This window comes from Aethalodelphis obliquidens, unplaced genomic scaffold, assembly GCF_003676395.1.
Source record: "Aethalodelphis obliquidens isolate GAN/ISIS:26980383/991018 unplaced genomic scaffold, ASM367639v1 scaffold85, whole genome shotgun sequence".
In the NCBI taxonomy this organism is placed as follows: domain Eukaryota; kingdom Metazoa; phylum Chordata; class Mammalia; order Artiodactyla; family Delphinidae; genus Aethalodelphis; species Aethalodelphis obliquidens.
In genome coordinates this window covers 7,112,697-7,129,975 of record NW_020838029.1, presented here as the reverse complement: position 1 = coordinate 7,129,975, position 17,279 = coordinate 7,112,697, and the positions used below count along the sequence as shown (strand labels likewise).

General features: G+C 40.5%; 1 protein-coding gene across 1 annotated transcript in view; it reads right to left on the bottom strand.

Moving 5' to 3' along the window:
• The window catches only part of TAF1 (TATA-box binding protein associated factor 1), an 85,386-nt gene that overhangs the window by 10,351 nt on the left and 57,756 nt on the right, over positions 1–17,279 (bottom strand). Inside the window, exons 24-29 of the mRNA XM_027093615.1 lie at positions 7,433–7,500; positions 6,972–7,088; positions 3,443–3,568; positions 2,529–2,627; positions 2,105–2,261; positions 1,336–1,513 (exon numbers count right to left, since the gene is read on the bottom strand). Coding sequence (XP_026949416.1) covers positions 1,336–1,513; positions 2,105–2,261; positions 2,529–2,627; positions 3,443–3,568; positions 6,972–7,088; positions 7,433–7,500 — 745 coding nt within the window. The remainder of the gene's footprint in view (positions 1–1,335; positions 1,514–2,104; positions 2,262–2,528; positions 2,628–3,442; positions 3,569–6,971; positions 7,089–7,432; positions 7,501–17,279) is intronic.

Here is a 17,279-nt window from a genome sequence, read left to right as displayed (position 1 = left end):
TCATACTACGCTCATTCGATGTCTGCCCCAAATTTTCAGACCCTTCATGATTTGGTCCTTACCTACTTCTTTAAACTGTCTCTATTACACAGATCATGATCAAAACCTCCAGCCACACTGAGCTACTTGCATTCTCTAGAAGTGTTTCATGTCTCTGTGTCGTCATACATGCTGTTCTTAGTCTCTGGAATGTCCTTCACTTTCCTTTTCATTTAGCTGATTCCTATTCTGATTCAGCTCAGCTTCTCTAACCAGCTCCCCTACTCCACTCCTACCCAAGTCCCAGAAAAATCCTGTCGCTGCCTATCAGAGCACTTTTCTTGTTACACTGTGATCATCATCTGTTTGCCTGTTTTAGATTTCCCACTAGACTAAACTCCTTGAAGCAAGGACAACATCCTTGCTTTTGTACTTGTAAATATCTGCTGGATGAATAGACTCTTACTGCTTGCTGGATACCTGTGGCTTAGATGTATCATATGTACCTTAAATCCAACATGTCCACAGACAAATTCATTTTTTGCCTCCTTTCCCACTCCATCTAATACCTGTTTTTCCTCTTTCTTCTCTCAGTGACATTCCCATTCATTATATATCTAATCTCCTTACCTCCTAAATCCAATTGATCTACCCTCTGAACAGTTCTTGAATATGTCCCTTCCCTTTCTTCCACTCCTAATAGATTCTAGCTGAATTCCTTATCACTGCCCTAGAGTTATTTAACACACAAATTTGATGTTACTTTCTTTTCCTTAAAGTGATGATTCCCATTAACCACAATCCAAATGTCTTAGCATACCAGTTAAGGTCCTCTACAGTATAATCCCTTGCTACTTCTAGAGTCACAACGCCCAGCAACCTCCCTTCTGTCTGGAATTTACTTTGCTATATTTCTGTGCCTTTGAACATACTGTTCCATCTCTAAGGATCTCCTCACCTGTTGCCACTTATCTACTTAGTAGACTCCTATTCATCCTGTAAGGCCCAGTTCAAATGTTCCCTCATCTGTGACACTTTCCCTGATTACTCCAAGCAGAGAGAGATACTCCCTCCTCAGTGGTGACTTGGCACTTTGTACTTAACCTATGCTATGTAGCTCTCATCACACTGTATTTGTAATAATTTCGTTGTATCAGTCTCTTCCACTAGACTGTGAGCTCCTCAAGGGCAGGATATGTCTTGCTCCTCTGTGTATCCCCAAGGGCCTAGCACAGTGCCTGGCCCTAGTAGGTGCTCAGGAAATGTTTGATGGATGAAAGTAATCTGATGCTGGGCCCTCTGACATCATAGCTGGGCACTGATGCCACAGCCCTGTAGCATGTTGCTACCGATTACCTGATGTTGCTATCCTCCAAACCATGAGAAGCCTCCCCACCGTCTCCCTCATAGGACATCATGCTTTCTTCATTTTCCATGCCCATCCTTGTGTTCTCCTGAAGCATGCGGGGCTGTTTGGGTCTTATCCCACCAGATCCCACATCAGAGTCACTTCCACTTTCACTCAGCTGGATAGCTGCGAAAAGAGACAGATCTTGAGATAAGTTTGACAAAGAATTAACATCATTGGCTTAGTCTTCCAGAACTAGTTAATCCCATGCATCTACAGAGGCATCTTGCCTGGACTCCTCACCTCAGAGGATTGCCTAGGGTCAACATTGACAAGATCTGTAGTTTGGAAAGAGAATTAAAAAATCATTTCCTTTTTCCATTTCAGTGCTATCTATCTGTTCTTCCCCCCCCCATCATGTCCTCCTATACTCATCCCCTGCTATTGTCATTAATCCACAAAAAAATCCCAAAGCAGGATCTTTTTTCTTCATTTTCCTTCCCTATTGCCACATATAACACTTCTATCTCGTTTTTATCAAGTATTTAAATCAAAACCGCTGCTTTGGCATTGCCTTTTTGACTGTCATCTTTTGTACCTCCTGTGTTGTATTTTTTCACCTCTTCTAAGACTAATAAATTTGATCAGCCTATGAGTGAGTGCTCAGTACCCTGAGGTCTACTAATGGGACTTCAATAAAAGAGCAATTTCTGGTAACAGCATATGTGGCCCAGAGCTTCCTCCCAAGTCCTGAGGGTGCCATGGTGAGCTACGTACCAGAGAAAGGGTTATCTCCTTCTTCATCACTCCCAGCATCTTCCTCATCATCTTCTCCTTCAGACATAAGCAAATCCTCATACAGGACACTGGCTTGAGGCTGTTGCACAGTTCCCTCCTCTTCATCTGCAAGATCACCATCTGCATCTTCACCTTCCTAAATGAGACCAGTTGAGGATCAAAGTCCCATTAATCGACCAAGTAAAAGACCAGAAGCCACCACCAGCCGCACCCCCCTTGCTGCCTTACAAGAAGTTACATAATTTTGGTGGATAGATTTGTTTAGCTGGTTCTTACAAGTCAGATTGGGCCTCACTATGGAGACCTTCTGATAGCGCCTGGGGATTTGGCCTGTCCTGTACTACTGGGGCTCCTACCATATAAGGGTATAATGTAACCATGAGCTTTCTGTAAGCATACTCACTGGGGCTGGAGTCTTAGGTTTCCCATCCTCCTCATCATCATACCCTTCAATATCTACATCAGAGTCTTCCTCGCCCAGCCTACCTCGGCCCTGGCGCATCTGAGTAAGGAACACAAATAGCACATCATTGAGGGACGTGCCAGTAGGAGGAGTTAACCGAGGGCTCTCACTCAGGACCGATGCTCCTCCCTGATATCCCAGCCAACCCCACAGCTAGTGGGGGCTGTTTACACAGCTCAAGGCATGTGCATTTTCCCCCATTCATTCTTTGGAAATCACAGGTAGGGTTAAAAGAAAGAAAAACAAAAACCCAAAGAACAGGAAGGCCTTGGTCTACTATTACTGTATCATCACAAGGAGACTCCTCCTTTCTAAACCAAGCTTTCCCTAGCTTGTGTTGGACTCTGGGACAGAAAAACCCTCCTGGATTTTGCACTCTCCAGTGGAACCCTGACTGAGATCAGCTGATAAGATTTCTGGATTCAGATCAGGAGTATCTGCTGACACCTCAAGAAAAGGCCAACTTAAAAAACTTAATTTTAAGAATAACTTTAATTTAGATAACTCATATACAGTAAAGTAGCAGGGCAATTATTTTGAACTCTGTCTCTGAATGCAGTTGGTCTTTCTAGTCACCTGTCAGGCTGCTGTGATGCCTCACACATTTTTCACACTTGTACCTTCCCTTAAGTTCTGCTGTGCCTGACTCTGCCTATGGTGACAGATAGAAGACAATGCCAGTCATGCGACCTGCCACCGTCCCACCTTGAAATCACATTTCCAGGCCTTAATTCCCAGGGCCAAGGGGTCCAATCATCATCCTTGACACATGTCCACACACCACCACCATCACTCCCCCATCCCCTACCCCCAAGCACACTACCAATCTCACAAAGAGAAAAAGAATATCCTACCTGTGTCACCTGCTTTTCTGGAGTGGCAGTGGGAATATCCAGGACAGACATATTGCTCTCATCTTGAAATACAGAGGCATCTCGAGACATACTGAGGGATGTGTTGGTATCATACAAGTCAGGAGGCTGTGGCACAAATCATACAACTTAGCTTCTATTTAGTAAAGGGAGCAAGAAATACAGAGAACTCCCCTTTAGAGCATTCACTGCAGAAAAAGGTCATGCAGAACAATCCATTTAAAGAGAAAACATAGTTTTGACATAGTTTTATGGACAGATTTTTGGGTATCTCACAAATGTTGCTCATTCTAGCAGAGAGGCATCTGATGTATATGATCAGAAGCCTGAAGCAGAAAAGCATCAAAGCTATGGGACAATTCTATGTCCTAACAGCCTTTATGGTCAATAACCTAATTTCTTCTAAGCCTTGTCTTATTGTTTTTAGGCCCAGGGCTTTATACCAGTGCCATTTAGATTGTTTGGTTTAGAGACATCTAATAGAAAATGGGATAAAGAAATTTCAGTTCCAACCAGAGCATGGAATGGGCTAAGAGCTTATGAGCTCACCAGAGGATGCTACGAGGCAAAATGGCATGGTGAAAAACCATGGACTTTGGAGTAAACTGCCCTGGGTTTGAGTCCTGGCTCTACCATTTGCTAGCTGAGTAACTTTAACAAATTACTTAATTTCTCTAAGCCTTGATTTCCTCAACTGTGAAACACGGATGATAATGTCTACCTCACAAGGTTGTTTGGGAGAATTAAGAGATATGTATATGCTCCTTACCCAATGCTTGGTAGTCAACAAATTATAGCTTCCTTCCTTCTTCCCTCTCCTGAAGAGAACAGGGGTTTAACAAACCGTCTAATTCAGTGAAAGGAGGGCAGGAGGGACTAAAAAAGAACAGGCTGGAAAAGTAGGAAAGCATTCTCTAAAAAGCTGGCTGAGGGTAGAAATATTATGTGGCTATTAAAAATGTTTTCAAAGACTATTTAATGAAATAAAATGCTCATGATATAATGTGAAGCGAAAACAAGACAAGATCATAATGACCAATTTCACTTTAAAAATATGTCTATAGGGCTTCGCTGGTGGCACAGTGGTTGAGAGTCCGCCTGCCGATGCAGGGGACACAGGTTCGTGCCCCGGTCCGGGAAGATCCCACATGCCGCGGAGCAGCTGGGCCCGTGAGCCATGGCCGCTGAGCCTGCACGTCCGGAGCCTGTGCTCCGCAACGGGAGAGGCCACAACAGTAAGAGGACCACATACCGCAAAAAAAAAAAAATGTGTCTATAAACGCACACGTACACGCATTACAGATTTGAAACACGCCAAAATGTTCACAGTGGTTGGTTCTTTCTGACTGGTGGACTTGATTTTAAGTAACTTATTTACTCTGTATATTTTCCAATGTGTCCCAATGAACATGTTACTTTTATCAACAAAAAACCCACATGTGTTACTTTGCTGTTGGTTTTGTTGTTGTTGTTTTTAAAGTAAACAAGGCTGATTGGGAACAGGGTTTTGGAGAAAGAGAGGCAAAACAGAATTCAAAGCATTACACTGCAAATAAACTAGTTGTGGAACAAAAGAAGAGAAAATTAGGGAATGAAACGCTATGTGGGAAAATGTAAAGCAAGCAATTTTAGAGAAAGTGTTAAGCTGAATGTATGGTGCAATATAAGCTGGGTAGAAATAGTTGAGTGAAAATACATTATTGATTACCACCATTTAGAGCTGGAAGTAAAGTAAGATTACTGTCATGTTTCTACACAACAAAATTGTATTATGACAGGTTAAACTTACACAAACACACTTTAATAGCATTTGGATTTGAGAGTAGTTATGAGTAAGGACAATCACTCATGCGCATCTTCCTCAGGTTTAGAAATAATGCACTGGGCTTTCTAATTTAAAACGTGTATATATGAGTGAAGGCAATGATCAGAGAGTGAACTGGAATAATGAAGAGGCAATACCTACACCCTACTCCTCACAGGAGATCCTCTTAACTGCACAAAACAACAGCTACTGCTCCGGAGGAAGAACAGTTGCCAGGTTTTCCTCCACCATTTGAGATAGTGTGGGAGGGGAAGGGAAGAAAGGAAGATGGCTTCTGGGTCTAAGGGTCTGACTCACCAAAGGGCTAGCCTTAGGCTGTCACAGAGCAGAGCAAACACGCCACTCAGTAGTTAGACTCTCCTGGGGAATGATGGCTAAAACCCAGGCTTTAACTTACCACAAAGGGTCTTGTGGAAGCTGTGGGCCTATTAGCAAATAGGACCTTCCTGGGCAACATCACTAACCCAAGCCCCCTTGACCCAATCTGCCCACACACTCCAAGAGCCTTTCCTTGTTCTGGGCCTGGAAGACGTATCTTAGGGCTCTTTATACTTGGCCCCTCAGTGGCCTAGGTTTTGGGGTGAAAGAGAGAGTAAAAGATAGGTAAGGAGAGTGCATGAATGAGATATAGACAGCAATTATCCAACAGAGATCACACAGGTTGCATTATTAGTTCAGAGTGAAACCTGAGCAGAATGGAAAAACGTTTTCCAGTGGGAATTGGGAGAAATATGCATTAGAATATTTGGTTAAATTTGAAAGGGCCTCTGAGAACCCTGTAGGTGACTTTCATACAGATAAGGAAATAAACATTTCCTGAATGTCTACTATGTGCTGGGCAAATGACCTTGTTTAATGTTTGCAACAACCTTGAAAAGTACATTTTAGAGAAACGGAAACTGGATTAGAGGGGTTAAGTTAACTTCCCAAGTTCACAAAGCTAGATAGCAGCAGAGCTAAGACTCAAACCCAGGACTGTTTTATACCAACCTTCATGTACTTTCCACTTTACCATAGTGCCTCCAATACAGTTATATTCTGGTAAGTCTTATTATTCAAATATACCAGCCCTCTAAGAGTATAGTATAGATGAAAGAGACTCTTAGTACATTCAAGGGTCAGATCAGAAAGAATAAAAATTTCTTACTAATCTTGCTCTCTAGTCTTTCACATGAAAATTGAAGAACATTATAAAACATTACCTGTCTTCATTTATGGGGAGAGCGAGTCAATCCAGGAAAATGGGTGACATCTGAGCTACACTGAGATATCTCAGAAGGAATGAGTAATCAGGCATCTATAAGGCACAGGAACAATGTGGCCCATGTCTATACTCTAGGGATGTCCTAGAACCCCAATGCATGAGGCAAGGGAGCCCCAGAGACTCAAGAGAATGCCTCTGGCCATGGTAGTCAGGAATCTGGTATTCCTAAATACTGCCTAAACAACTAAGATCCCACCCCGTTCATTCATCCCATATCTGTCTCTTCTGGATTCAACAAGGCTACCAAGACCCACGGCCCTCACTCACCTTAGCCTTTGAGAAGACAAGAAAGCACACGAAAGGCATATGAAGAGGAAGGACAGAGAAGAAGGGTATCTCAGTAAATACATCTGTTAACATGCTCCCAAGTTCCCAAACCAAAAAGAAAACTGTAAGAGGAGGCTTCTAGTCCTCAGACTCACCTGAGGTGTGTAAGGCCCTGGGGTCATTGGGTCCAAGCTTTCTAACTCTGCTTCCTCCAAAGCTGCTTCTTTAGCTGTGCAAATATCCTTCTCAAGTTGAGTCAAATGCTCATCATACTGAGAAATAAAGAAAATTAGTGAATTCATTCAACATTTGTTTTAGACACTGGGGATACAAAAGTTGTAAAAAGAGCAAATGAAAATCCCTGTCTTCGAAGAGCTTCTATTCTAGTGGCAGGACACATATGGTAATTAAAGTAAATAATTACATAGTTTATTAAAAACATTTAGTGCTAGGTAATAAAATAAAGCAGGGAAGGAACTAAGGGATGTGGGCTGAGGTTTGGGGTGGGATATTACATTTTAAAACAGGATAGGCAGAGAAGGCCTCCTCATCACGCTAGGGAACAAAGGGATTCCAGAAAGCTAGATCCTAAGGGGACCTCCTCTTTACCACTTACCTCAGTCAATGTCTGGTAACAGACGTTCACAATCTCCTGAGCAGTCTTGGTATACTGACTTTCAGGCCCTAAAAATGAAAAGAGAATGCCATTACCTTTGCAGACTTCAGTTCCAGAAATTTACATTCTGTCACCAGCGGTAGTGTCCCATTACCCTAGATCCAAAGAATCATGCTTCAGCTTTAACTTGGACTCTTGCTCTACTTTTGGAGGTAGAAAATTTCAAACACATACAAAAACAGAGACACTAATAAAATGAACTCCCATGTACCCATTACTCAATGTCAATGATTATCAATACATGGTCAGCCCTGTTTCATTTACACCAACTTTGACACTTCCCAAATTATTCTGAAGCAAATTGCAGCATTTCATTTCATCCATAAATTGTTCAGTATGTGTCTTTAAGGACTCTAAAAAAATAACTATGTATGATACTATAATGGTAGATACTTGTCACTATACATCTGTCAAAACCCACAGAATGTACAATACCCAGAGTGAACCCTAATGTAAACTATGGACTTTGGGTGATAATGATGTGTCAACGTAGGTTCATTGATTTTAACAAATGTACCACCTTAGTGGGGGAGGCTGATAACAGGGGAAGCTGAGCATGTGTAGGGGCACAGGGTATATGGGGACTCTGTACCTTCTGCTCAGTTTTGCTCTAAACTGCTCTAAAAAATAAAGTCTATTTAAAAAAAAACAAACAACTGTATTACACCTAAAATAGTTAACAATAATTCTTTAATATTATTAAACAGCCAGTCAACATTCAAATTTCCCCAACTGTTTTACAAATGTTCTTTTACATTTGATTTTTTGGAATCATAATCCAAATAAGGTCCACACACTGCATCTGACTGATGTAAGACACTTTAATCTATTAGGTGATTCTCAACCAAACTACACAGCTCCCCATACAGTTTTTGTCACAAGTTGCAAACTGGTGGCTTGCAGGTCAATCCAATTTTATTTGGCTCACAAAAAAATCAGTTCAGGTGGTGATCGTTTCATAATGTGCAGAAATGTCAAATCATTGTATTGTACACCTAGAACTAACATATTGTTGTAGGTCAATTATACTTCAATTAAAAAAAATCACTTCAGTTTGTGAAAATGGATTGAGCTGTGCACTCATAATATATACACTTTTCTGTATGTAAACTATACCTCAATAAAAAGTTAAAAAAAATCTTAGTTGGCAACATTCAACAATCAAGAGATTTCATATAAAAACCCAAATGTCTGGCTTCTCTTAAAAAAGTAAAAGATGTGGCAACACAGGGTTAACATTCTCATAATGCACCGATGGGCTGGATCTGAGTAGCAGCTGTCCCTTTTAGATAAGGCATGTGTTTCCCAGGTCCCTACCAGGGCTGCTTAATTCATTTACGCCCGGACCCTGAAGGCATCTGAGTTTTTACTCCCTGCCTTAATTGCTTTATAATATTCTTTAACATACTGTTCATTCACCTAATCATTCATAAAACATTTTTGAGTACCTTCTAGGTGCTAGGCACTAGACACAGAAAGGAGTAAGATATAGACCATATCCTCAAGAAGTTATGGTCTAGCACAGTGAGATAGACTATAAACAAATGGGGCAATACAATGCAGTGAAAAAATCTATACAGGGCTCAGTAGAGGCATAGAGGAGGAAGTAGCCAATTTGGGGATGTAAGAAGGAAAGCAGAATTAGGAAAGGCTTCTCAGAGGAGGTGATGCTTGAATTAAATGTACTATTTATCAGGACGTAAAGGATAAAAAATATACCACAAGTGAAGTTTTCGTGCCGTAACTACTCTATTGCAAGCTATTATACAAATAAATAAGTCTCCTTCAGTTAAAATCTCTCACAAGCATAGGTCATCTGTTCTTTTATTTATTTATTTATTTATGGCTGCACTGGGTCTTCGTTGCTGCATGCGGGCTTTCTCTAGCTGCGGTGAGCGGGGGGCTGCTCTCTTCGTTGCGGTGCACAGGCTTCTCATTGCCGTGGCTTCTCTTGCTGCGGAGCACGAGCTCTAGGCGCGCGGCTTCAGTAATTGTGGCACTCGGGCTTAGTAGCTGTGGCTTGTGGGCTCTAGAGCACAGGCTCAGTAGTTGTGGCGCACAGGCTTAGTTGCTCCGCGGCATATGGGATCTTCCTGGACCAGGGCACGAACCCGTGTCCCCTGCACTGGCAGGCGGATTCTTAACCACTGAGCCACGAGGGAAGTCCCAGGTCATCTATTCTTTATAAAAGATAAGTAAAGCTGTGTCCTCGCACAAGCTGACTGTGCCAAACACAAACCAGAAAGAAAACGCAGTCAACCAAAAGATATTCAGGACATGTATAGACAGCCAGAGCTGGCTCACAGTCAAGAACAGTCTGAGTGATAAGAAGACCGAAGCTGAAGTTTCTGAGTTCTAATCTTCTAGGGCCACCAGTAGGTTGGGTCCTCAAAGTACTGATGGACACAGACTGCAAAAGTTATCAGACAAGCTTTCATGTTGATAGAAATGCATGATGTTAGAGAAAACAGGCTGCATACAGGTTAGAGCCCTCCTTCACCAGGCCAGTACATCAGCTTATTGCAGTATCCTGGCTCTTATACCTACCTACCTGACTCATCCCTCAAACTCCAGCCTATAGAATAAGAATTCAGCTCTTCAGTTTTGAAACCTAAACATACACCAACGCTTTCAATATCTCAGTGCTCTCATAATACAAGGAAAAATTAGTTTATACATTTGCAAAGTTTTCTCTTACTTTAAACCATTTAAAAAATGTGACCTCGGGCTTCCCTGGTGGCACAGTGGTTGGGAGTCCGCCTGCCAGTTCAGGGGACATGGGTTCGTGCCCCGGTCTGGGAAGATCCCACATGCCGCGGAGCAGCTGGGCCCATGAGCCATGGCCGCTGAGCCTGCACGTCTGGAGCCTGGGCTCCGCAATGGGAGAGGTCACAACAGTGAGATGCCCGCGTACCGTGAAAAAAAAAAAAAGATGTGACCTCTTCATCACCCATTTTCTTTGCAACACACAACTCTAAAGAAATACCCACGGGCTTCCCTGGTGGCGCAGTGGCTAAGAATCCGCCTGCCAATTCAGGGGACACAGGTTCGAGCCCTGGTCTGGGAAGATCCCACATGCCGCGGAGCAATGAAGCCCGTGCGCCTAGAGCCCGTGCTCCATAACAAGAGAAGCCACCACAAAGAGAAGCCCACGCACAACAAAGAGTAACCCCTGCTCGCTGCAACTAGAGAGAGCCTGTGTGCAGCAACGAAGACCCAATGCAGCCAAAGATAAATAAATAAATAAATTTGTATTAAGAAAACCCTAAAAAAGTAAAATAAATACCCACTAATAAAACCCCCAGAATATAAAAAAATACTTACTTATATAGCTGACATACTTCTCTGTGTGTTTTGATTACTAGCTGTGTCTGTTCTCAGTTTCTGACAGTCCATGCTCTCAAGAGCTCCAAGGGTTTCAGCTATTTAACTCTATTATAACTCTATTATTAACTCTATTATATGCAAAGTGGCACTGAAGTATAATATTTTGGATCAAAGATGGTGGTGGAGTTGGCAAACCACTGTTAACATCACCAAAAACGGATAAAAATACAGATATTTTCTTAACCCTACCTATACCAGAAATTTGTTTGTTCATTTATTTATTTATTTATGGCTGCACTGGGTCTTCGTTGCTGCACACGGGTGGTGAGTGGGGGCTACTCTTTGTTGTGGTGCATGGGCTTCTCATTGCGGTGGCTTCTCCTTGCGGAGCACGGGCTCTAGGCGTGCAGACTTCAGTAGTTGTGGCACGCGGGCTTAGTAGTTGTGGTGCACGGGCTTAGCTGCTCCATGGCAAATGGGGTCTTCCTGGACCAGGGCTTGAACCTATGTCCCCTGCATTTGCAGGCGCATTCTCAACCACTGTGCCACCAGTTAAGTCCCTACACCAGAAATTCTTGAATGGAGTGATAATGAGTGAGATCCATGAACCCCTCAAACTGTAAACAGAATTCTGTATATAATACATATTTTTCTGAGTAGAAGATCCATAGTTTTCCATCAGATTCTCAAAGGGGTCCATAACCATCTCCATAATGCTAAAAATATTGCTCTATATTCTGCAGCAATCAGGTGCTTACCAAAAGTAGGATGATCAGGGCTTCCCTGGGCGCAATGGTTGAGAATCCACCTGCCAATGCAGGGGACACGGGTTCAAGCCCCGGTCCAGGAAGACCCCACGTGCCGCGGAGCAGCTAAGCCCGTGCGCCACAACCACTGAGCCTGTGCTCTAGAGCTTGCGAGCCACAACTACTGAGCCCACGTGCCACAACTACTGAAGCTTGCGTGCCTAGAACCTGTGCTCCGCAATGAGAAGCCACTGCAATGAGAAGTCCGCACACCGCAATGAAGAGTAGCCCCCGCTCGCTGCAACTAGAGAAAGCCCATGCACAGCAACGAAGACTCAACGCAGCCAAAAATAAATAAATAAACAAATAAAAGTAGGATGATCAGCTTTAAGTTTCTCAGCTTAGGAAGAGAAGAGTCATCCAGTGAAAAGACATACACAGACAACAGGGCCTCTGCGGGAATAATAAAGATACTGTGGCTATTGTGGGGAAAAAGAGGAGGCAGAAACTGAATTCCAATTTCCCGGTCTCTAAAGGATTACTATACAGAAAATCAGAATTTACGAAGAGTAATTTCCAGGATGACATGAAAATGAATGTGAAAGATAAAACTGTCTATGAATTATCACTGTGCCCTACAGGAGAACAAGTGACCCATTTGCAAAACGAAATGTTTTTCTGAATAATTTTTTCTTCTCTCTCCTTATCTAGTAAACCATGGCAAAGCAACTGCAAATATCTAAGAAATATATTTATATTTATACTTTGCCTCATTCATAAGGATTGGCAGTAGCCTACAGAATCACATGTAATTCAAATCAAATGTCCTTAAATAGTGATAATTCCAATGACAGCTTTGGAAAGTTGATATTCCACCAAAATCAAAGAAAATTCCTTTTGTCATTTCTAAGTTAATTTTCCTCTTTAGTAATGTCAGGAGAAGAGAAGAAAGTTACAAGCTTTGTGGTTCTAGTTAGAGAGGGAAAACAAGTATTATTGCTATCTAAAAGGTTTCAGAGAAAAATACCAGTTGAGTTGGTGAGCAGTCCTATGCAACCAAGAGAAGAGGGTTTGTGATCACTCCTAAGCTCCTATTTCCTTTGAGAACATTTCCACAAATACTAAAAATAACCTTCCTCCTAAGAAGATGAACACTGTGCCAAAACAAGCATAAATTATTATCCTGACAGTGAACAGTGTGGGGGATATGCATGTGTTGCAATGTGAATCATTAACATTAAAAAATAAAATCTCAGTAGCAGTAGAAAGCTTAAAAAAAATCAGTGCCAGATTTAAAAAGAAAAAAAGGAAAAATGTGCACAGCTAATTCCTAAAGAAACTAGAATTACTAAATTCAATTATGCATAGTCCACAGATCCCAAAAAAGATGAGCTTGGGCTCTCCTAATTCTTAGATATTTATCTCAAACTAGGTCCAGAAAAGGTAAAAAGAGAAGTGAATCTAACCTTTCAGACTGTAGCTAGGCTCTTTACATTAGGTATGATGTAGATCAAATGCAAATTAAGATGTTTAGTTTCCAAGATAAGAGGTTTGAGCTCTCAAACCATTGTAACAGAACTTTACTCAGAATCTGGATTAGAAACTCAAGAAGCTAGAAAATCCAGAGGGGAACTGGGGTAATAAATCTCACTGGGCATGGGTAGGATTTACATTCAGGACCTACCTCATTAAAAGTCCCAAAGAATGTTAAAATACTTTTTTCCCCCAAATGGACCATTCCATTTAGCAACTTAAAAACTACACATATAGCCTTAGCTAAACACACTCATCTCATATTTCTACAATTAGAAAAACAACAATATAGACAATTCAAAACACCTTTTCTTGTAGAATAAAATTTATAACAGCCTAACTCTTCATTTTTAAGTACTTACTGGAAGCCAGGTATAGTGCTAGGCTCTGATGATACAAAGATACAAAAATAAAAAACAGAACAAAACAACAAAAAACAAGAGATAAGTCCTTGTCCTTGATGCCCTTTCACGGCTTCATGGAAGATAAATATACACAAATTCATAATTTCAACAACATACCAAGCACTAAGGGATCATAGAGAAAGTAGCAACTGTGTCAGAGAATGAGGCAGTGTTAAAGAACACTTCTTTGAAACTGTTTTCATCAGGTTAACAGTGATATGCTAACTGCCAAATCCACTCAACATTTTTCAGACTCAACCCTAGAAGTGCTATGTTACATACGCAATTGACGTTCACTTCTTTTCCTTGAAATTCTCCAAGCCCGGGCTTCTACTGCACCACACTTCACTTTTTCTGGGTACTCCACCTCTCTCTTTGACCGTTAGTTCATTCAACAGATATTTACCGAGTGTTTACTATGTGCCAAGAATTATCCTACACACTGGGGATATGAGACAGACATGGTTCCTGCCTCCATGGAGCTTAGAGCAATCACTTATTAGATTTAGGCCATTTTTCTTTCTGTGCCCATTTTTCTTTCTATACTCTTCACCTAACTCTACATGATGCCAACTGTAATAGCTTATATAGAATAAACACGGGGAAGTTAACATTGATTTATATCCTTCATGGTAATAAGGTTTTTTGTTTTGTTTCTCCTGGCACCACAGAAAATACACTGCCTTGACAATACATTATAGAAACTCCCAGGCTGACAGAAAGCCTATTTTTCTATATCTTTTTCTTTTAATAAATAATAAATAATAATTTTTATTTTCCCAAATGCTGTTTTTGGAAATGTGGGCTTTGTTGTAGCCTTAACACTTTCTGGTGCATATTTGTTTTCTAGCATATTATAATATCTCACTCACCATAAGTACAGGACTTTCAGTGAGATGATGCCTTGTAACAGATTGCTATATCACTATTTACTAGCTCAATACAGTACATAAGAGAAGAGGACTAGTAACTTATGGACATCCTATGTCTATTCCCTATCAAACTCAAGCAGATAATGAATTCTTGAACAACAAACAAGTATTCTCACAGAAATGAAATGTCAAAAGACAATTATCACTGGGCAATCTCCCTCTACTTCAGCCACAGTATTTATTTATATATACATACACACACACACACATTTTATTGAGGTATAGTTGATTTATATATTGGTTTCAGGTGTACAACATAGTAATTCAAAATCTTTATCGATTATACTCCATTTAATTATAAAATATTGGCTGTATTCCCTGTGCCATACAATATATCACTGTACCCTTTTTATACATAGTAGCAGCCACAGTATTTTTTAAAATTGAAGTACAGCTGATTTACAATGTTGTGATAGTTTCAGGTGTCCAGCAAAGTGATTCCATTATACATCTACATATATCTATTCTTTTCTGATTCTTTTTCATTATAGATTATTATAAGATACTGAATATAGTTCCCTGTACTATACAGTAGGTCCTTGTTGATTATCTATTTTATATACAGTAGTGTGTATTTGTTAATCCCAAACTCCTAATTTATCCCTCTCCCCACCTTCCCCCTTTGGTAATTGTAAATTTGTTTTCTACGTCTGTGAGTCTATTTCTGTTTTGTAAGTAAGTTCTTTTGTATCATTTTTTTAGATTCCACAAAAAAGTGATATCATATGATCTTTGTCTTTCGCTGTCTGACTTACTACATTTAGTATGATAATCTCCAGGTCCATCCCATGTTGCTACAAATGGCATTACTTCATTCTTTTTTTATGGCTGAGTAATATTCAATTGTGTGTATGTATGTGTGTATATATATATTACATCTTCTTTACCCATTCATCTGTTGATGGACATTGTTTCCATGTCTTAGCTATTGTAAATAGTGCTGCTATAAACACTGGGGTGCGTGTATCTTTTTTTTTTTTTCTCGCCGTGTCGTGCAGCATATGGGATCTTAGTTCCCCGACAAGGGATTTAACTCGTGCTCCCTGCAGTGGAAGCATGGAGTCTTAACCACTGGACCACCAGGGAAGTCCCCTTGCATGTATCTTTTTGAATTAGAGTTTTCATCTTTTCCAGATAAATGCCCAGGAGTGGAGTTGCTGGATCATATGGTAACTCTATTTTTAGTTTTTTTTAAGGAACCTCCATACTGTTCTCCATAGCAAGCAGCCACAGTATTTTTAAAAGCAAAGTAGAAATCCAATTTAGATTTTTTTTCCAGAAACATTCAAAATGATATTCAGTTCACTCTTTTGCCTTTTTGAGTCACATATGAACAGATTTTATTTAAACAAGATCACATACTTAGACGAATGAAAAATTGTCCATAATATAATGTCAACTGAAAAAAGAAAATTATAGAACAGAATATATGCTTTCATTTGTCAAAAAAAGAAAAAGTATATGGTGTGTACAGAAAAAGGCCCAGAATGCTTCACACCAAAACTAACACTACTCTGGAGAATGGGATGGGTAAAGGGGAAGGACAGGGAGATTTTTCCTTTTCACTATATACAATTCTATATGGTCTGATTTTTTTTAACGCACATGTAACATTTTTATGATGGAAAATTTTAGTTTAAGTTATATACTTGAATTTTACAGAAATAATTTGGCAAAGATTTTAAAACACTGATAATCTCCAGTGTTGGACAGGCTGTAGGGAAACAGGCATTCTCCTTCACTGTTATTTTTATTATAAACAGGTACAGACAGCCCTTTTGGAACACAGTTTTAGAACATCAAAATTTCCTACAAAAATATTCCTACAAATGTGCAAGGATATCAATTATGATATATATTTATGCTATGGAATACATTAAAAAGAATGGTAGAGATCTCTATGTACTAACAATAAGACAGGATCAGTAAAGATGTCAATTCTCCCCAAATTGATCTATAGGTTTAACTCAATTCCTATCAAAATCCCAGCAAGACTTTTTTGTAGATATAGACAAGATTCTTCTAAAATTTACATGGAAAGGCTAAAGAATAAGAAAACAATTTAGAAAAAGAATAAAGTGAAAGGAATCACTCTACCTGATGATAAGACTTACTACATAGCTACAGTAATCACGGCAATGTGCAGAGGGACAGACACGTAGGTCAGTAGAACAAAGTAAACCCAGAAACAGACCCACACATTTAACTGATTTTTTACAAAGGTGCTCACAGCAACTCACTGGAGTAACAGTCTTCTCAACCAACAATAATGGAACAATTGGACATCCACAGGCAAAAAGAAAGTGAACCTCAACCTAAATCTCATGCCATATATAAAAATAAATTCAAAATGGATCATGGGGCTTCCCTGGTGGCACAGTGGTTAAGAATCTGCCTGCCAATGCAGGGGACACGGGTTCAAGCCCTGGTCCGGGAAGTTCCCACATGCCGGGAAGTCCGGGAAGTCCTGGTCCGGGAAGTCCCACAAGACCTTAGGTTAAGCAAAGTCTTCTTAGAGACATACTGGAAGCACAGTCCAAAAAGAAGAAACTGATAAATTGGATTTCATCAAAATTAAACATTTTATGCTCTTCCAAAGTTACTGTCAAAAGACTGAAAAGACACAGGCTAGAAAAAAATCTTTGTAAATCATGTATCTAGGGACTTCCTGGTGGTGTAGTGGTTAAGAATCTGCCTGCCAATGCAGGGGACACGGGTTCGAGCCCTGGTCCAGGAAGACCCCACATGCCACGAAGCAACTAAGCCCGTGCGTCACAACTACTGAGCCTGTGCTCTAGAGCTCGTGAGTCACAACTACTGAAGAGTTCGTGAGCCACAACTACTG